General features: G+C 48.7%; 2 protein-coding genes across 10 annotated transcripts in view; one reads left to right on the forward strand and one right to left on the reverse strand.

Annotated features, from left to right (window-relative positions):
* Positions 1-4,409, reverse strand: part of VRK3 (VRK serine/threonine kinase 3) — a 68,607-nt gene extending 64,198 nt beyond the window's left edge. For all 4 annotated transcript variants that reach the window (XM_049703485.1, XM_049703484.1, XM_049703483.1 and 1 more), the window contains exon 1: positions 4,347-4,409. The gene's annotated coding sequence lies outside the window, so the exon portion shown is untranslated. The remainder of the gene's footprint in view (positions 1-4,346) is intronic.
* Positions 4,410-6,348: 1,939 nt separating this feature from the next.
* On the forward strand, positions 6,349-19,078 carry ZNF473 (zinc finger protein 473). Of its 6 annotated transcripts, none has more exons than XM_033417232.2 (5): positions 6,349-6,754; positions 9,875-10,030; positions 11,768-11,894; positions 14,965-15,054; positions 16,336-19,078. In XM_033417232.2, the coding sequence occupies exons 2-5, from the start codon at positions 9,989-9,991 to the stop codon at positions 18,897-18,899; spliced, it is 2,823 nt and encodes a 940-aa protein (XP_033273123.2). In that variant the 5' UTR covers positions 6,349-6,754; positions 9,875-9,988; the 3' UTR covers positions 18,900-19,078. The 6 variants fall into 6 exon arrangements, with proteins under 6 accessions (XP_033273123.2, XP_033273125.2, XP_033273124.2 ...); XM_033417234.2 differs by having other exon boundaries at positions 6,349-6,580; XM_033417233.2 differs by having other exon boundaries at positions 6,349-6,541.
* The last annotated feature ends 1,930 nt before the right edge of the window (positions 19,079-21,008 follow it).

Genomic DNA, 21,008 nt, shown 5'->3' on the forward strand with positions numbered 1-21,008 from the left:
GAGCCCAAGTACCTCCTCTGTCCATCCATCCTCTGCAGGGATGGCCCAGATGGTCCATACTCCAGATGGTATAGGTACAAGATGAAGCAGGGCTGCCTGGTCCATGTCGCAATCTCATGATGGGCAAATAAACTTACATTGTATTAAGCCACTAAGATTTCAGGGTTTACTTGTTACTGCAGCACATCCTACCCTATCCTGACTAACTTAGAGGGGTAACGGGTGTTCACTACGTTATCCTCTAAGCCTTGTGTATTTCTGCAATACTTCCTAATACTTTAAAAAATCAAAGGCAAAATCACACATAGAGCCTACAACAAATGAGGATACAGCAGGTGTGTTCATTTGCTTGGGCAGCCACAACTCAATACCATGGACTAGGTGGCTTAAACAACAGGAATTTATTTTCTCACAATTTTGGAGGCTAGAAGTCCGGGATCGAGGTATCAGCAAGTTTGGCTTCTTCTGAGGCCTCTGTCCTTGACTTGCAGATGGCTGCCTTCTCACTGTGTCCTCACACGGTTGTCCCTCTATCTGTGTTCTAATCCCCTCTTCTTATTGGATTAGGGCCTATCGTAGTCTGTTTGAGTGGCTATAATAAAATATCACAGACTACTGGGTGGCTTACAATCAACAGAAATTTATTTCTCACAGTTCTGGAGACCGGGATGTCCAAGATCAAGGTGCCACTGTGGCTGGGTTATGGTAAAGGCCCTCTTCTGGGCTACAGACTGACAACTTCACCCTGTGTCCTCACATGGAGGAAGGGGCTGGGGAGCTCTCTGGGTCTCTTTTATAAGGGCACTAATCCCATTCATGAGAGCTCCACCCTTACGACCTACCCACATCCCAAAGGCCCCACCTCCTAATACCGTCACATTGGGCATTTCATTTCAACATATGAATTTTGCGGGGGGACACAAATGTTCAGACCACAGCAGGCCCACCCTAAAGACCTCGCTTTAATTACCTCTTTAAAGGCCCTATCTCCAAATACAGATGCATTCTGAGATACTCAGGGTTAGAGTTTCCTAAAAATATGAATTTTTGCGGGATACAACTTAGCCCGTAAGAGCAGGATGAAACTAGTTCATAAATGAAGCAGAGAAACTCAACAGGGATGACAGTGCAATAGGCATTTCCAATGAATATACTTTAAATAGCAAAAGAAAAAAGCAAAATTATTTTATTTGTTTTTTATTCTAAGATTCAGTGTACAGTCCCAATTATAAGCTGGGATATCAAAATAGAAGTCAAAATAAACTTGTGCTCGTGACTTCATTTTGCCTTGCAAGACAAAGTTCTTTTCTTTTTACTTTCACTTATTTATCTTTGACAAATAACAACTGTCTATATTTAAAGTGTACAACTTGTTTATATATGTGTGTATGTATATATATATAAATAATTCTAATGTGCCATATATATATATATGACACATTAAAATTATAATGGAGTGATCATAGTTCAGACATACAAAAATGGAACTGGGCAGCCACTGAGGATCTGGTCTCAGGACTTTCCTGCAACACTGAGAACTTGAACTTTCTGTGAACTATACCTAACCCAAGGACACCAGCCATTTTTAAAACAACATCTGCTTCCTGGAACCTTGTGTCTCAGGGCTGTTCCCCCTTGTATAGATGCAACCATTCTGACCCCAACCAATCCTTGCTTAACAAACACCCTACTTCTTGCCAGCTTGATTTTTTTTTTTAACATCTTTATTGGGGTATAATTGCTTTACAATGGTGTGCTAGTTTCTGCTTTATAACAAAGTGAATCACCTATACATATACATATATCCCCGTATCTCCTCCCTCTTGCGTCTCCCTCCCACCCTCCCTATCCCACCTCTCTAGGTGATCACAAAGCTGGTATCCCTGTGCTATGTGGCTGCTTCCCACTACCTATCTATTTTAGATTTGGTAGTGTACAAATGTCCATGCCACTCTCTTCATCCCAGCTTACCCTTCCCACTCCCCGTGTCCTCAATTTCATTCTCTACGTCTGCATCTTTATTCCTGTCCTGCCCCTTCAGAACCATTTTTTTTTTTTAGATTCCATATATATGCGTTAGCAGACAGTATTTGTTTTTCTCTTTCTGACTTACTTCACTCTGTATGACAGACTCTAGGTCCATCCACCTCACTACAAATAACTCAGTTTTGTTTCTTTTTATGGCTGAGTAATATTCCATTGCATATATGTGCCACATCTTCTTTATCCATTCACCTGTCGATGGGCATTTAGGTTGCTTCCATTTCATTTCTGGCTATTGTAAATAGTGCTGCAATGAACATTGTGGCACATGACTCTTTTTGAATTATGGTTTTCTCAGGTTTGCCCAGTAGTGGGATTGCTGGGTCGTATGGTAGTTCTGTTTTTAGTTTTTTAAGGAACCTCCATGCTGTTCTCCATAGTGGCTGTATCATCTAATTATAATTCTTGATAAACAACTAATGTAACTAATTGTGGCTTTGCAGTTTTTGCCTTTAGAAGCTTCCTTCATTTGTAGTCCAGTGGAACACAATTCAAGTTGCTTCTTCTTTTTTTTAATTGTAATACGTATATATGTATTTCTTTATTAGGATGCCCTCAAGTACTTCTTGAATCTGGGTCTCCTGGGCTGCAGTCCTAACAAACCCCAAATAAATCCCTCTTTATTTCAGTCAGTCTCCGTTTCTGAAAGTCTGGTTAACAGTATACATTATGAAACGATCACCACAATCAAACTAATTAACATATCCATCACCTCTTATAGTTCCAATTTGTGTGTGTGTGTGTGTGTGTGTGTGCGCCTGCGTGTGTGTGTGTGTGTGTGTGTGTGTGTGTGTGTGTGGTAGTGTGGTAAAGACACTTGAGATCTACTCTCTCAGCAAATTTCAAGTATACAATTAGTTATTATTTACTATAGCTGCCATGCTATACATTAGGTCTCCAGAATTTATTCATCTTATAATGGGAAGTTTATACCCTTTGATCAATATCTCTTTTCCCCCACAGCCTCTGGTAAGCACCGTTCCACTCACTGTTACTATGAGTTTGACAATTTTTTTTTAGATTCCACATATATGTCAGATCATGCCATATTTATCTTTCTGTGTCTGGCTCAGTCTAATTAAAACCTTTTCCTTTATTCACTGTAAAGACTGGTTTCTGTTGAGAATGCAAACAGTAGAGTCCTTAAAATCACAGGCTCTGGTCCCAGGCTGCCTGGATTTGAATTCCAGATGTGCTCCTTGCTGGGCATGTTACTTAACCTCTCTGTGCCTCAGTCTGCCCAATGGTAAAATGGGGCTTTTAACAATTCCTGTCTGACAGAGTGGCTGGTGGCCTAAATGCAATACATTTCTATCAATTGCTAAGAACAGGGGCCCGGCCCACAGAAAGCCTTTTATATTAGTGGTTGTTATTACCCTATCATGCCCTGTATCCCACTTATCATCTTCCATTTGTTAACGTTTCTATTCCTCCCTTTTCTCTTTCCATATCCTAAGTTCTGAGCCTCTCAGGTCTCTCCATTTCCTCTTGGTGCTAACTCATGGAATTCCAGTGCTTGCCCTTGAAACACACAGGCCGTCCAAACAGCCCATGAAAGAAATCTCAACCGGAGGACAAAAGGGTTCCTCTTCCCCTTGGCCTGCAGAAGAGCACAAACCACGCTGTGGCATAAAACTGCCTTTCTGTTATTTTACACAAGTTGTGTAAGACATACGATTTCAAAACTGCCGCCAAGTGTTCTTTAGCCTCTAAGAAGGTTGTAATCCTGATTGGTTGTGTGACTTAATCATTTGCTTTCCTGGTAATAACATTTAAATGGACATCTCTAGCTTTTCGAAGATATAAATACTGGTGACCATTTTTTTAAGCTAGAAGAGTCACCATCACTTCTCCCTTCAGGCCATGACAAACCAGAAACCCTCGTGTGTTGTTGGAGCCACAAGATCAAAACTGTCTAGAGGACAGCTACCCTGGAGAGTTGCTCCAGACTTTGTATTAGTGAGAAACTGGTGTCTGGGTTAAGCTACTGAGATTTGGGGGTCAATTGTTACTGCAGCATGGTCTAGCCTAGTCTGACTAATACACTCAAGACTGTGCTAGGTTACTTATGTAAATAAAAGTTTGAAAATTTGAGGCGGTTTCAGTGGAATTTCCCCAGGTGCCAAGTGCCGTCGGATAAAGACGGCTTTTAGGAATGGGTAAGCGCCTGGACCACTGCCACGCCGCTGATAACCTTTCTCCTGGGAGTGAAGTCTGTGAGCAGTAACACACAGGAGATGCAGCAGGAGCAGGCTGTTGGTGGGGAATAGGACTTAAGGGGCATACGTCCCAGGGGATGGTACCTTTATGGGGTCACGGTCTGGCCCTCAGACTCACTGGGCTGGAAACTCCATCTTAACTGTGTCCTGTAAGTGAAAAGAGGTGGAGAGGCTGACTCAGGTTTGCTGCACATAAGTAAAAGATAATGGTTGGGACTTCCCTGGTGGCTCAGTGGTTAAGAATCCGCCTGCCAATGCAGGGGACATGGGTTCGAGCCCTGGTCCGGGAAGATCCCACATGCCACGGAGCAACTAAGCCCATGCGCTGCAACTACTGAGACTGCGCTCTAGAGCCCACAAACCACAACTACTGAGCCCACGTGCCACAACTACTGAAGCCCGCGCGCCTAGAGCCTCTGATCCGCAACAAAAGAAGCCACCCAATGAGAAGCCCGCGCACCTCAAAGAAGAGTAGCCCCTGCTCGCCACAGAGAAAGCCTGCGCGCAGCAACGAAGACCCAACGCAGGCAAATAAATAAATATTTATTTTTAAAAAAGATAATGGTTAATATTTATTGAGCATTGGCTATGCAGCCAACATGTGCTAAGTTTGTTCATTCACTCATTCGCTCAATAATTATTCCCTGGGCTTCCCTGGTGGCGCAGTGGTTGAGAGTCCGCCTGCCGATGCAGGGTCCCACATGCCGCGGAGTGGCTGGGCCCGTGAGCCATGGCCGCTGAGCCTGTGCGTCCAGAGCCTGTGCTCCGCAACGGGAGAGGCCACAACAGTGAGAGGTCCGCGTAGCGCAAAAAAACAAACAAACAAACAAACAAAAATTATTCACTGAACTCCTAATATGTGCCTACTACTGGGGATACAGCAGCAAAGGAAACAAACAAGGCTCCTGACCCGACAAAGCTCATTCTAGTGGGGGAAGACAAGTTTAATAAATAAGCAAGCAACTGTTTAATACGTCACGTGGAAGTACAGCTATACTAAACTCTCAATAAATATGTATGGAAGAAACAAGGAAGTCTCAGTGTTGAAGTCACCGGTCCAAGGTCATATGGCTAGCTCAGGACTCAGAGCCAAGGCTCCAACACTCAGGCCAGTCTTTATCATTCATTCACCCATTTTCTTTACTTACTCAACAAACATTTACTGAACATCTGCTATGTGTTAAATACTGTGCCCCTCGTGGAAGAGCTAAAGATTACACTCTAACTTAGGGCAGGAGGTCTAATCACCTAGGTGACGGGATACGCCTCGGCCCCGTCCTCCGCGGAAACCAGAGATGACGTAGTACCACGGCGGGGCGTCTGTCGAACTCCCCATTAGCTCTGCCCGTCTCCGTCGTAGCCACGCCTATCACCAAGAGCCCGAAGAAGCTGGGGACACTTGGAGCCGGCAGGTTATTTCGGAGACCAGAAGCTTCTTTCATCCCGACCCCCGACGCCCGCTCCCAGGGGCTCCGCCTCCCACAAAGAGTCGCGCTCACGTCACAGGCACCACGACCGAACTCTGGCTAGGGTATCAGGAGACCTCCCCCTGCTCCGCTTCTCCTTCCCCTCACCTCTAGATTTGGTGAGCGGAGCGGGGAGACATATATTTGCAGCTAGACCCTCGGACCCGCCAGGGAAACTGCGACTCACCTTCTCAGTTGCCCCGCGAAAACTTCCGCTTGGGCGGAAGGCGCTGCGCGCGCACCCTCTCCCTCGCGGAAGGACTGCGGCCGCGCAGCCTACGCAGACCTCCGGCTTGCCCGCGGGCTGTGCCTTCCTGGGAACTCCATTTCCCAGGCACCTTCGCGGCAGACCAGCCCTCTGACTCAGGGCTGGGGGAGGGATTTTCCCTCATCGCCCAACTCCATTCCACATTCTGTGGAACGCTTCCTGGTTCTATTGCGCATATGCCAACGTGGAGCCAATCGTAAGGAGGGATGAACTACGAAGACTGACTAGGTTGTCCTTCAAAAGCTGGACTACAATACCCAGATGCCACCTGATGCCGAGTCTCTTTCTACTCTATTTCCCAGTGTGCTCAGCGGGGCCTCTAAGGACGAAGGGTGGAGATGGGAAGACAAGAAAAGGCGTCCGCATAGCTCTCTGGGAAACGGGGTCCTGGGGCTGGCGCGGAGGATCCTGGGTGGGGAGTAGCTCTGAAGAGATTCTCCCGGTAACGGAAGTGGCTGCGGGGAGGCGCGTGTCCGAGCAGTTGGGTCTCCGCCTCCCACCCGTTTGGGGTCGAGTCTTTTAACCTGGCTGACCGCAGTCTCGAGGTGAGGAGACGCCGGGGCTGGGATCGCTGAAGACGAGAGGTGACGGAATGCTTTTGGGGAGACTTCGGCACTGGGCGAGTCGCCTTGGGCTGTGGGTATCTAGGTGGAGTCTTGAGCCCTTGTTCAGAGTTACAAGCCAGGATCTTGCTGAAGTGGTTTCCAACTCTCACCGGCAGCCCAGAGAGGATCGATTCTATTTTATTTTATTCTTGGGTGAGGAAACTGAGGCTGAAGGAGGGGGGTGAGTTGCCTGAAGTCTTTGGCAGAGCTGAGTCGGATCTTGAGGGATGAATGAATGGCAGTTCCTTAGAAAGTCAAGATATTTACCATTTATTTGGGCGCTATCTGTGTGCCAGGCGCCGCTCTGCCCTCGCATTTTCTCTTGTCAGCTCCGCAGCCACCAGGATCATCTCGGGAATCAGAATTTTTCAGAATTTAGAGAGTTAGTAGGGTGCATGTTTCATAACTAGGCAACACCCCCAAGCGAGATCTGGGGCAATTCTTGGAAATCGAGTATTTCTGCCGGAAAAGGCATGAATACCCACACTAAAGGAGAATAAAGAATATACATAGCCTGTGGCAATTCGGGTTCAGATTGGCTGCCAATTTTTGAATAAAGTTCTGGTTTTCAGAGCCTTACGTTTTCAGAATTGTAGACAAGAGATTGTGGATGAGTTGTATCTGCCCCATTTTGTACATGAAGAAACAGGCACAGAAAGGGTGAATGATCTGGCCATGGTCCCACACCAGGAAGAGGCAAGATTCCCTGACTCCAGGGCCTAAGGTTTTCCAGTCCTATTTGTCTCAAGTTATTATGACAGGCTGGGTGACCTTGAGCTTCGCATCAGGGCTCCAGTTTCTTCCCTCCCAGGGCTGAGAGTGTATGAGATGTGGACAGAACGGGATCTGGAAACTGTACGTAGAGTTCTCAAACTCAGATGTCTATGAGCGTCAGGCAGATAAGGAAAAGGAGAGAAGAGGTCTGGGTGAAGGCTGTGGGGCATCTGGGAGGGCTCACCCCATCTAAAGCGGGGTGCGGGGGTAGCTCTAAACGGCCTCCAACAAACTAGCTTCATGGGAATGCAGACCCCATGTGGCCAAATCCTAGGATTTTTCAGAAGCTGGAAATCAAGTCTTTAGGTGAAATCTCCCAGCTTTTAAGTTTGGGATTATTTAAAAGAATTTTCTGTCAAAACACTCAGTGCCAACTCAGGCCAGATAAAACACCTGTGGGGCTTCCCTGGTGGCGCAGTGGTTGAGAGTCCGCCTGCCGATGCAGGGGACACGGGTTCGTGCCCTAGTCCGGGAAGATCCCACATGCCGCGGGGCGGCTGGGCCCGTGAGCCATGGCCGCTGAACCTGCACATCCGGAGCCTGTGCTCCAAAACGGGAGAGGCCACAAGAGTGAGAGGCCCGCGTACCGCAAAAAAAAAAAACACCCCAAAACAAAAAACATCTGTGGATTGGACATAGCGAACAGACTTCTGGTTGCCAAGGGGGAGGGGGGCTGGGGGAGGGACAGATTGGGAGCTTGGGATTAGCAGATGCAAACTATTATATATAGACTGAATAAACAACAAGGTCCTACTATGTAGCACAGGGAACTACATTCAATATCTTGTAGTAAACCATAATAGAAAAGAATATGAAAAAGAATATATATATATACACACATATACTGTATGTACATATATATATAAATAACGGAATCACTTTGCTGTATACCAGAAACTAACACAATATTGTAAATCAACTTTACTTCAGTAAAATAAAATTTTAAAAATCTGTGGATCAAATTATACTAAAAAGTCACGGCTTAACCTCTGTTGTGAGGGAAATCCTCGTTGGGTAAAATGTTAGCACTTATTATAGGTCTACCACATTCCCTTATCTGCAGTCACAAAATCTAGAAAGCTCTGAAAACCAAACATTATTTTCCATGGATTTGGTGCCCGCAACTGATTAGAACTGCTGTGATTTATTACTTTTACTTATCCTACCTAGAGTGAATATTGATACCTCTGTTCTAGAAATATCAAAGTATTCAATTATGAAATGCTCCCGCCAGCGCCCTCCCCCGACCCCACTGCATTGGGATTCTAATGAAATACACCATATATATGGTGGATCACCTTTTTTTTTTTTTAAGAGTTTTTTTTTTGGATGTGGACCATTTTTTAAAGTTTTTATTGAATTTGTTACCATATTCCTTCCGTTTTATGTTTTGATTTTTTGGCCATGAGGCATGTGGGATCTTAGCTCCCCAACCAGGGATCGAACCCACACCCCCTGCATTGGAAGGCGAAGTCTTAACCATTGGACAGCCAGGGAAGTCCCTGGATTATCTTTTTTTTTTTTTTTTTAAACGAATACCCATAGCTCTTTATTTATTTATTTATTTTTTGCGGTACGCGGGTCTCTCACTGTTGTGGCGGAGCACAGACTCCGGACGCGCAGGCTCAGCGGCCATGGCTTACGGGCCCAGCCGCTCCACGGCCTGTGGGATCTTCCTGGACCAGGGCACGAACCCGTGTCCCCTGCATCGGCAAGCGGACTCCCAACTACTGCGCCACCAGGGAAGCCCCTAGATTATCTTCTTAAAATCTGAAAATTTCTGAATTCAAAGCATACCTGGCCCCAGAGACTTAAGAATTGTGGACCTGTGTCATTGCTGATTCATGATATGGAATGCTTTTGACACCCCACAGGTATATGCTACTTAGGAAATACACAGTGGCCACACCAGTGGTACAGTGTTTTGCATACTATGGGTGATGAAAATAACTCGAGGGGCAGTGACCATAATTTTTTTTAATGAAGTAAAATAAAAACAACCAGAATGGTAAACATCCCAGTCCATCCTACTTTGTAAGATGAAGTATTGTTTCATGAAGCTTTTGTTCAGTTATGTATGCAAATGAGTAGTCATGGTATATATTGTCTGTGTTACTGTGGGTCATGGTTTAAAAAAAAAGGTTGAAGAAACATCAACAGTCTTGGAGGCTCACCTGGACTCAAGTCTTAGAGATGAGAATCAGAAATATCAGAAGCATCGTCCCAGGGGTTCAGTTAGAGACACATGTGTTCTGTCAACAAATATTTTAAAAATCCCTACTGTGTGCCAGGCACTGTGCACACAGTGGGGAGCAAGACAGAAGGTTCCGCCAAGGTGATAGATCTGAATCTCCACCTCTCCCAAGTGGGTATTTACTGGCTGTATTTACTGACTGTGAGTGCCAAGAAGGGTTGTGAAGTGGCCTTGAGGGCTCTGAAGCACAGGAGGAACGTGGGGCTGGGTGGTTTCAGTAAATAGAATTGTTGTGGTTCCTGCAGGGAGACTTATGTTCTGACTCCTCCTCCTGCTTCTGGAAGTTTTGGGGGCTCCTCCAGCGTGGCCAGAGTCAGCCCTAGGAGGAAGGGACACTTTCTCCCAGGAGGGGGAGCTTAATGGAGGACTCGGCTGCTGGGCCCGCATTGGCTATGACTGAGGTGAGTCAAGGGTCCCTCCCTATCCTAACCCATCATCCCCAAAGGCTGCACAGCTGGCCTGCCTTGTTCTGGCTCACTGTCTTATCATGGTCTCCAACTCGATCTTTTTTTTAAAAATTAATTAATTTATTTATTTTTGGCTGTGTTGGGTCTTCGTTGCTGTGCGCAGGCTTTCTCTAGTTGCAGCGAGCGGGGGCTACTCTTCGATGCGGTGCGCGGCCTTCTCATTGCAGTGGCTTTTCTTTGTTGCAGAGCATGGGCTCTAGGTGCGCAGGCTTCAGTAGTTGGGGCTCGCGGGCTCCGCGGCATGTGGGATCTTCCCAGACCAGGGCTTGAACCCATGTCCCCTGCATTGGCAGGTGGATTCTTAACCACTGCACCACCAGGGAAGTCCCCCAGCTCGATCTTCTTAAAGGAAAGCCCTCACACTGTCGCTCTCCTGCTCAGTATCCTTCCAGGAATCCTTATTGCCTATAGGATAAAATCCAGGTTTCTGAGCCCATCCCTGCGTGACCTGGGTCCTGCCCCCCTCCACACTGTCTTCTCCGTGTCCCCACACACGCCGTACTCCCTCCTTGGCCTGGTGGTAAAATGTTACTCTGTACTTTCCAGCTTCCCGCCTTTGGTCAGGCTCCTCCCTCTGCTAGAATATACCCCGCCCACCATCTCTGGCTGGTGAGTCTTCCACGGCCTTCAAGACCCAGCTCATTCCCCCCACTTTCCCTGGGCAGCGTCAGCTCCTCCCCGCTCTGGTCTCCCATATCACCCCTGCTGCCTCAGCTGTAGCACAAATCCACCCGGATGGGGTGTCCCTGACTATATCTGTCAGCCCCACCAGACTTGGCGCTCCACGGGTACAAGTACTGATTGGGACTCATCTCTGGGTCCCCAGGGACCATCACCGGTTTGGCACACAGGAAGCCTCAAGATGTTTTTTGTTTGTTTGTTTGTATTTTAATATTTATTTGTTTGCGCTGGGTCTGAGTTGTGGCAGATGGGCTCCTTAGCTGCTGCTTGGCAGCTCCTTAGTTGTGGCACGCATGTGGGATCTAGTTCCCTGACCAGGGATGGAACCTGGGCCCCCTGCACTGGGAGTGCGGAGTCTTATCCACTGCGCCACCAGGGAAGTTCCTCAAGGTGTTTGTGGAATGAGTAAATGAAACAGAAACAGGCTCACAGACACAGAACAGACTTGTGGTTGCCAAGTGGGAGGGGGTGGGGGAGGGAAGGATTGGGAGTTTGGGATTAGCAGATGCAAACTATTATATATAGAATGGATAAACAACAAGGCCCTACAGGGAACTATATTCAGTATCCTGTGATAAACCATAAGGGAAAAGAATGTGAAAAAGAATGTATATGTATAACTGAATCACTTTGCTGTACAGCAGAAATTAACATAACATTGTAGATCAACTATAATTAAAAAAATTTTTTTTTAATTAAAAAAACTTAAAATCTTGAACAAACACTGAAAAAAACAAAAGCCAAGGTAGATGGATGTCAGGATCAGGCAGACCCACCTCTGTGACCTTGAAGGAACCTCACGTCTCCTCTTCAAGACTCCTGTCCTTTCCTAGAAAATACGGGGATGCCCAGTGTCTTACATCTGAAGGTTCTCACAAGACGACTTTTGCCAAAGGCCTGGGGCATGGGGGGCTGGGGGTGCTGAGTAAGCCGTTGGCCCCTCCCTGACCCCAGCCCCGCAGTCATCACTGACAGTGTGTTGCATTCCAGGAATTTGCGACCCTCGAGGACGTAGCCATGGACTTCACCTTGGAGGACTGGGAGCAGCTGGGGCTGGACCAGGGGGACCTGTTCTGGGACACAGCACTGGACAACTACCAGAACCTCTTCCTGCTGAGTGAGTGTCCACCTCAGCCCCAGGGGTCTGTCACTGCCCTGCTCGGTGATCACCCGTGGCTCTCTTGTCACCCATGGAAGGGGCCCGTGCCTCCTGAGCGCCTCAGACCAGCGTACTCAGCTGGCCGATTCTGCAACATTGGCAACGCCTGGCGACCTTTTTGATTGTCACCAGTTGGCAGTGGTGGGTGTGCTCCTGGAATCCAGTAGGTGGAGCCCAGAGGTGCTGCCACATATCCCAGAATGCAGGGATTATCCGACCCCAAATGGCAGTAGTGCCCAGCTTGAGAAACCCTGATCTGGCCCCTGCCTTTCCTGTTATCATAGTAGAAGAATTCCTCCAGCTGACACTTAGGGATCTTTGCATTTGCTGTTCTCTGTCCCCTCCCTGACTCAGGGCTTCCCCTTTTTTCTTTTTTCCCTTAAAAAAAAAAAAATTATTTCTGGCTGTGTTGGGACTTTGTTGCTATGCGCGGGCTTTCTCTAGTTGCGGCGAGTGGGGGCTACTCTTTGTTGCGCTGTACAGGCTTCTCATTGTGGTGACTTCTCTTGTTGCAGAGCATGGGTTCTAGGTGCGTGGGCTTCAGTAGTTGTGGCACGTGGGCTCAGTAGTTGTGTCTCGCGGGCTCAGTGGTTGTGCTGCACAGGCTCAGTTGCTCCGTGGCATGTGGGATCTTCCCGGACCAGGTTCGATCCCTGATCCGGGAAGAGCCGACATTGGGATCCCACTTTGGTAGGCGGATTCTTAACCACTGCACCACCATGGGGCTTCCCTTTTTTAAGACAAACTGCAACCCCATGAGCACTCCCTGCTTTTCCCCTGCCCGGCTTGCCCACTGCTCCTTCATGTTCTGACCGCTCATTTTATGGTCTGTCTCCCTCTGCTAGGATGGGAGCTTCCTGCGGACAGGGACTCGTGCTGCTCCCTGGTGGAGCCCCCGTGTCCGGAACGGACAGTACCCGCTTTGGGGGCTCAACGAATAGATGAGTGAGCAGCAAGAGCCGCTGTGTCAGGAGCTGGGTCTTGTGCTGGGCAAGCGCTTACAGTCCTCTCCTCCCATCTTCCAGTCACCGTGCAAGGAAGTCTGGCTCCCTGTTTTCTTGATCCTCCTGAAATCGAGGTTCAGAGAGGGGAATTCACCTTCCCAGCTCTGTGGGAGTCCCCAGGAGCACCCCGACATTTGGTGATTGACTAGGAGGACTCTTGGGACTCAGCGAATGGTCCTACTCACGGCCATTGCTTAATTCCCCCAGCGACCAGGTGCGCCAACACATATGAAATGTCTACGAGGATGCTCATTAGAGACCCAGCACCCAGGTTCTTTACCGGGGGCTGGTCGCATAGGCACCCTCTGCCTGCCACGTACCCAAATCCTAGACTCCCCGAAGGGAAGCAGGCATTTGGGCACAGGGAGCCCCTCTTATTGGTTAGGGAATGCTGGAACCCCCCACTCCCGAAATCCAGGTTCCCAGACACCAGCCAAGGGCCAGCCTTGCGAGCAGGCCTTTCCAAGGAGAGCAGGCAGCCTGCGGCGCTAACCGTTCTCCCTGGGCTCTGAACAGCAGTGTCACCCAGGGAGGGAGCGGCAGGGCTGAGACACTAGGTGGAGCCTGTGCTGCTCTTCATCCATGTCACCTCATCCTGATCAGCTCATTTCCCCTTCTCAAGTTCCTTGCTTCTTTCTTTTCCAAAAGCAGAAAAAATAATTTATTCCAAAAGATTTTTAAAAAGGAAAAAAAGGATTACACACTGAAAAATATCATTTCATGTAATTTTATTGCATTGGGGCAGATTTTCTCTAAACTGCTCAATGTACGCTACAGAAGCAGCTTGTGGGAGGTCAAATCTCAGTGTCTGCAATTTTTAAATTACAATCCATGGTAGAAATGTGTTTCCCTTGACTCCCTGGCACACGTTTGTGTGTCTATATATATGAGTAGTGTAATCGTTTGCTATGGCGCTCTTGCAGATGCCACAAATGTGGCTGAAAACAGCACACACTGACTGATGGTTCTGGAGGTCAGAAGTTTTTTGTTTTTTGTGGTTGTTTTTAATTTATTTGTTTTATTTTATTTTTGGCTGAGTTGGGTCTTCACTGCTGAGCACGGGCTTTCTCTAGTTGCAGCGAGTGGGGCTACTCTTCGTTGTGGTGCGCGGCCTTCTCATTGCAGTGGCTTCTCTTGTTGCAGAGTACGGGCTCTAGGTGCGTGGGCTTCAGTAGTTGTGGCACGCGGGCTCAGTAGTTGTGCCTTGCGGGCTCTAAAGCGCAGGCTCAGTAGTTGTGGCGCACGGGCTTAGTTGCTCCGTGGCATGTGGGATCTTCCCAGACCAGGGCTCGAACCGGTGTCCCCTGCATTGGCAGGCGGATTCTTAACCACTGCGCCACCAGGGAAGCCCCATGGAGGTCAGAAGTTTGAAGTGGGTCTGCCTTGGCTGAAATCCAGATGTAGGCATGGCTGGTTCCTTCTGGAGGCTGTAGGGGAGAATCTCTTTCCTTGCCCTCTTTCAGCTAAAAGATGAAGCCTACTTGCTGGGCTCATGACCTCTCATCTTTGAAGTTAGCAGTGGCTTTCTCCCCACTGTAGCACATTTCCCCAGGGATTACAACTCTGTGCTCCCTTCCTTGAGAAAGTTTGCAGGGGGGTAGAGTGCAGGATTGAGCTCTGGGACCCCAACACACTTCACGGGGCCTAGCCCACGGAGGCCTCTGGCCGTGTGTGGTCCATGGGTGAATGAATGAATCTCAGATGGCCGAGGAAGTACCTGCCTCTCCCTGGCCACTCTGCTCATTCCTCAAGAGCTGTTACAGATCCTTTGTGTTCCCAGGCCCAGTTGTCACAGCTCTGATCATTCTGGATTGTGACTGTCCAGGTCCCTCTCCCCCACTGGACTGGGAACCCTGTAGGGCAGGCGTTCCTGGAGTCACCCAGTGCTGCATCTGGTCCTTGGGAGCCGTGCGCTGGATAAGGTGCTGAATAGTCAGGAGAGCTGGGAAGTTCCCACTCAGTGGCTGGATGACCCTCCATGCTGCTGTCATCTGGTTGGTGACAATGCTTCTCTCTCCCTTCAGATTCCCCCAGACCCAACCTGACCTCCCATCCAGATGATGGGGAAGAGCTGGCGGCCCTGGCGAAAGGAAGCCCAGAGTCAACAGGCCCTGGTGAGTGGGCAGAGAGGGCCCACCAGCACCCAGCGAGCAGGAGGGTGGAGGGGTCGTGGGGTGTGGCCCTTTGTGGGCCCTCCATCTTTGGACCTCCATCCCACCCAGTTTGTCTACCCAGACAGCTTGATTCCCTGCTTCCGGGCTTCACTCTGCCTTGCACTGGCTTTAGGTCCAGGACCCTCACCCAGCATGCCTTATCTCTGCCTGCCTCTGTGTTCAGCACATGGTTGTCCTGTTGCCCTTCCTCTGTCCCCTCCACATCCTTCCAGTCTCAGCAGGGGTTGGCCTTCCATTCCCTGAGTTGGTCTCTCCACCTTCTTGCCTTGTGCCCCTTGAGCACTGTGGACCCCCTGTCTACCTGTTTCACCACCCTTTCATTCAGGCCCATCCTTCCTTCCTGGTCCACAGGGCCTAGCAGATGGCCCATCTGTTAGTAACTCAAGCCTGGGCCTAAATGCTGCCAAGAGCCTTCGGTCTGCCCTCTTCCAGGCCACGGTTTCTCCAGGTGATCCAGTCAAGCAGTGAGGATTCCCAGGTGTTAACACTGGTTGAGACATCCCCAGGAGGAAAAAGCAGAGGCAGGGCCCTGCCTGGGGCACTGGAGGCTTTTCTCATTGTTAGGCTGTTAACATGAGGAGAAGGACCCCTGAACCAGAGGCCACGGAGTGGAGGCTGCATGGCTCAGTCTCAGCCTGCACCCCAGCCGTCAGCCTGGAGCTCTGTTCTCTGCTCACCTCTCGTGAGCTTGTGAACGTGGACCTTCTGTAGCCTCCCGTTGAGCACACAGGTGTTTTCACATAGGCCCAGGCTCCTGCAATCGTGGATTTCTGTTTCTGCCACCTTAACATCCAGGCTGGTTCCAAGCATGTGTAACCATGTGCAAACCACCTTTGGATGTGGTTACAATGATAACCACGTGGTAACAATCATATTGCATTGTTATCATTTATACCTCTTTTCCATTGAGTGCACTTCTCTAGGAAGTGGGCCTTAGCTGATGGGGGTGATGGTGGAGAGTATCCACTGAGAGCCTCCACTTCTCTGTGGAACCCTCGAGGTTGCCCAGCTTCCCTCTTAATCCTCCTGGAAATGGGCTCTGTTTCCTGTGATGCCAGTTCCAGCTGGATCACCACTCTGGCCCCGTCTCCTTCATCTCCTTGCCAGATAGGCCTGACTCAGGACCCATCACCTGTTCTCCCTTTTGTCTGCTCTCAGCGTTCAGCTCCCGTCTTTAACCCCCAGGGCACAGGAGACATTTGCTCTTGCCCTCTCTTTCAGACACTGCTGAGGCCAAGACCTCTCCTCTGCCACAGGACTTCTTGGATGAAGGAATCTTCCAGGAGATTACTGAGATGTTTTCCAAGGATGGCCTCTGGAACTCCCATCTGGAAGAAGCCTACATAGATCAGAGCTGGTTAGATAGTTTGCTTGGAGATCCGGAAAGTCTTCTGAAGTCCGATATTGTTACCAGCAAGGAAAGTCCCACAGAATGCAAGAGCCACGAACTCGAGAGCCACAAACTCAAGAGAGGCCTTGGTCCCAAGTCCCTCCCTTTCCCAGGAGCAGGTTCTGTGACTCCTGATCTTCCTGAAAGGAGCCTGACACCCGCTAAGTCTCAGGAAAGTGGGAATGACTTTGGGTGCTACTCAGACCAGAGCCAGCAGGATAACATCCAGGGAGGGGAGAAACCTTATAAATGTGGTCAGTGTGAGAAGAGCTTCAGCCAGAGCTACCATCTGATCCAGCACTGGATTCTTCACACTAGGGAGGACCCCACTGTGCCTCAAGAGAATGAGAAAGATGTCAACCAGAGTTCTTGCCTTTTTGTGCAGCCAGTGTCTCACACAGGCTCCAAATCCTATGTGGGTAACAAGTGTGGGAAGACTTCTAGTCAGAATACATACCTCCTGTGGCATCAGAACATTCACAGTGAAGAAGAACCATGTAAGAGTCAAGACAGTGATGGTCCAGCAGGTCAAGACTCACAGCCTGTTGAGTGCCACAAACCACCCCCAGGTGGCAAATCCGACAAATGTAATGAATATGGTGAGAGTTTCAGCCAAACCTTTCATCTCACCCGGTATCAGAAAACTCACACTCGGAAACTCTACGAATGTGCCAGATGCAAGGCAATCTTCAACTTTAACAAATACCTCCTCCAACATCAGAAAATTCATGCTGCAGAAAAGACCGCTGTGTGTCAGGAGTGCGGGAAGGCCTTCAGGCGAAGCTCCTTGCTTGTCAAACACCAGTCTGTTCACACTGGAGAAAAACCTTATAAGTGCGACGAGTGTGGGAAACGCTTCAGTCATATCCTGACCTTAAAGACCCACCAGAGGGTTCACAGGGGCGAGAAGCCTTACGAATGCAACACATGTGGGAAAGCCTTTTACCGGAACACTCACCTTAATGAACACCAGAGGGTTCACACGGGCTACAGGCCCCACAAGTGCCACCAATGCACCAAGAGTTTCACCCGGCCCTCCCACCTAAATCGACACCTATCCATTCACGCCATAGAAAAGCCCTACAGCTGTGCAGAATGCAAGGAGACCTTCAGCCACAATGAACACCTTGTTCAGCACCAGAAAATCCACGCGGTGGAAACCCCCTACGAATGTCAGGAGTGTGGTGAGCGCTTCATTTGCCACTCTACCCTAACTTGCCACCAGAGCATTCACACCAGAGAAAAACAAGTACTCGACGAGAGCAGGAAGATCTTGAATGAGAATCCAGAGCACAGAGAGCCTCCAAGGGTCAGTGAGAAGCGCTTTAAGTGTAACAAATGTGAGAAAACCTTTAGCTGCAGCAAATACCTGACTCAGCATGAGCGGATTCATGCCAGGGTGAAGCCCTTTGAGTGTAACCAGTGTGGGAAGGCCTTTAGCCAAAGTTCACAGCTCATCCGCCACCAGAGGATCCACTCTGGAGTGAGGCCGTATGAATGTAGGGACTGCGGGAAGGCCTTCGTTCATAGTGCCTCCCTTGCCAAACATCAGTCCACCCATAAGAGTGAGCACCCCTTTCAATGTAACAAAAGTGGAAAGACCTTCAGCCAAAGTGCATGTCTCTCAGAACATCAGTTAATCCAAACTGCAGAGGAGCCCTTTAAACCTAACAAGTGTGACGAAGTCTTTGCCTACAGTAACCACCTTGTTCAGCATCAGGGAACTCAGGCAGGAAAGAAGCCCTTTGAGCAAAATGAATGCGGGAAAACATCACAGCAGAGCTCGTGCCTTTCCAAGCATCAGAGAATTCACACAGGTGAGAAGCCCTATGAATGTGGTGACTGTGGGAAAACTTTCAACCTGGGTGCTCAACTCATCCGACACCGGAGGATTCACACTGGAGAAAAGCCTTACGTTTGTCAGGAATGCGGGAAAGCCTTTAGCCAGAGCTCGTGCTTTTCTAAGCATCAGAGAGTTCACACAGGTGAGAAACCCTACGAATGTGGCGACTGTGGGAAAACCTTCAGCCTGGGTGCTGCACTCATCCGACACCGGAGGATTCATACTGGAGAAAAGCCTTACGTTTGTCAGGAATGCGGGAAAGCCTTCAACCAGAGCTCCTGCCTTTCTAAGCATCAGAGAGTTCACAGTGGGGAGAAGCCTTTTGTGTGTGCCGAATGTGGGAAAGCCTTCACCCAGAAAGCAAATCTGATGCAGCATCAGAGAACTCACACTGGGGAGAAGCCTTATGCTTGTGATGTGTGTGGGAAAGCCTTTGGCCTTAGAGCCCATCTCAGTCAGCATCAGAGAATTCACACCAAGGAGAAACCACATCAGTGTCCACATTGTCAGAAAGCCTTGTGCTGCTGCTTAGGTCTTAGCCGACATCAGTGAGTTCACACTCCAAAGTAGCAGGTAGCAATTCTGCCCATGGCTGCTGGGTGGCAGCAGGATCCCAGACATCTGAGAATGTGTTCATCCGAGGCCTAAAGTTGAAACCATCCCAGTGTAAGCCCCTCCCCCCCAAGAGTAATAAATCTCTTTATTGATAAAGATTGATTAGAAAATTTGCACACATGAGTTTCATTAAAACAATGAAAACACAAACATTGAGAAGCTGTGGAGCTTTTGAAGTCAGAGTTAGACTGGAGCCAGTCTGCTGAGTTAAATCCCAGCTCTTCCATCTGCCACCTAAGTGACCTAGGGAAAGTCATGGAACCTTTCAGGGCTTCAGTGTCCTCATCTGTAAGGTGGGCAAAATAATAGCTACCTACTTCACAGGGCTGTTGTGAGGATAAAGAGATGTGAAGCACTTTAGAACTAAGTGCCCAGCACATAGTAAGTACTCACCAAGTGTGAGCTACAAACACGCATCAGATATAACAAATATACACTTTTACATTAAAAGGAAGAGAAAATTAAGCAACCCTCTATCTTTATTTCACTGCAGTTAACGTTATTACTAATAATGTGCATGCCTTTTATTTTTAAAGTTTTCCACCAAAATATCCTTGGCTTCGTTGGATCCAAAACCCCAGCACTTTGCTCTTAAAAAAAAAAAAAGCCTAGCATTTTTCTTCCCTCCATCTCTCAGCTCTGTCCTAGTACTTTCTTTCTTTTTAAATTATTTTATTTATTTATTTTTTGGGCTGCATTGTGTCTTCGTTGCTGCACACGGGCTCTTCTCTGGTTGCGGCGAGTGGAGGCTACTCCTTGTTGCGATGCACAGGCTTCTCACTGCGGTGACTTCTCTTGTGGAGCATGGGCTTTAGGCACACAGGCTTCAGTAGTTGTGGCACACAGGCTCAGTAGTTGTGGCTCACAGGCTCTAGAGCGCAGGCTCAGTAGTTGTGGTGCACGGGCTTAGTTGCTCCGCGGCATGTGGGATCTTCCTGGACCAGGGCTCGAACCTGCATCCCCTGCATTGGCAGGTGGATTCTTAGCCACTGCACCACCAGGGAAGCCCTGTCCTAGTATTTTCTTAACCCACAAAAAGCCAAGAAGAACACGTAAACTAACATTGCATGGCAGGAACTTTCCACTCCTAACCTCCCAAACCTCTCACTCAAAAGGACCCCCTCCCATATCCACATGCCACCCCTTCCCATAATCTCCTCCTACTTAAAGTTGTTGGTTAAATGATGAGACCCAGTTTATCGTGAGAGTTAATACCGTAAACAGCTGGATTCAGTTAGGAAAGCTGCATTGGATGTTGCTGTCTCCACACAGTTCACACCATTTATACAGAAGATGTGCTTGGTAGCAAAAACTGTGATGCACAGAAAAGACTGCTGGAATGTTCCTCCTTTACCAGTTGTCCAAGGTGGCCACTCACCAGGCGCTTCCCTAGGCTCCAGGGTGGGGAACACCAATACGGTAATCCCTGCCCTTGCCTTGAAGCTTCTAGAATCAAAGGGAAATGGATGGCCTCGTTTCCATTGCCAAGTGACGTCTTAAAATACCACATTCTCTTATATGACAGCAATTCCCCTGAGGATTGTTGGCAAGCCCAGTGAGGACACAGTCCTTCCTGTTGGAGCCCCAGAGTTCACTGCTTACCTTGGCCAGGCTTGTTCTACAGCTGAGTCTCACCGCAGGGAACCACACTGCCAGCTCTCTTGATGGCACCTCCTCGGCCCTGAGCTTTTGTGTCCCACCAGCTAAGTGACCCAGTCACCTCTTTGCTGAAGCACAATCTTACAAAGACATTGGACTCTTGACACTTTTAATATTCTTTCATATTTTTGGTGCTAAAAAAAGTTCAGGAGTATGTGCTCTGGGCCCTTAGGATTTTCAAACCTTGCACCTTGAGTTGTGCTGGTTGGTTTTGTCGTTGAAACTGGGACCTTGTTGGCTGACCGTTCACACCACAGTGGGGAGTGTACTGGTTTTCAAATGGCGGAAACGTCCAACTCCCCACCTGTTGTATCTGGGCAACAGGCCTGATAGATACCTAAGGGGCAGGGCAGGGCAGGGGCGGAAACTCAACTTGATAAGTGTGTT

The sequence above is a fragment of the Orcinus orca genome, chromosome 20 (genome assembly GCF_937001465.1).
Source record: "Orcinus orca chromosome 20, mOrcOrc1.1, whole genome shotgun sequence".
In the NCBI taxonomy this organism is placed as follows: Eukaryota; Metazoa; Chordata; class Mammalia; order Artiodactyla; family Delphinidae; genus Orcinus; species Orcinus orca.

What these genes read in the sequence shown, in the direction of transcription:
- ZNF473 (XM_033417232.2), top strand. Translation starts at nt 9,989, where the DNA reads ATGGAGGACTCGGCTGCTGGGCCCGCATTGGCTATGACTGAG. An exon ending in CCGCATTGGCTATGACTGAG is followed by an intron (nt 10,031 to 11,767) that starts GTGAGTCAAGGG and finishes GTTGCATTCCAG; the next exon opens with GAATTTGCGACCCTCGAGGA. An exon ending in CCCAGAGTCAACAGGCCCTG is followed by an intron (nt 15,055 to 16,335) that starts GTGAGTGGGCAG and finishes CCTCTCTTTCAG; the next exon opens with ACACTGCTGAGGCCAAGACC.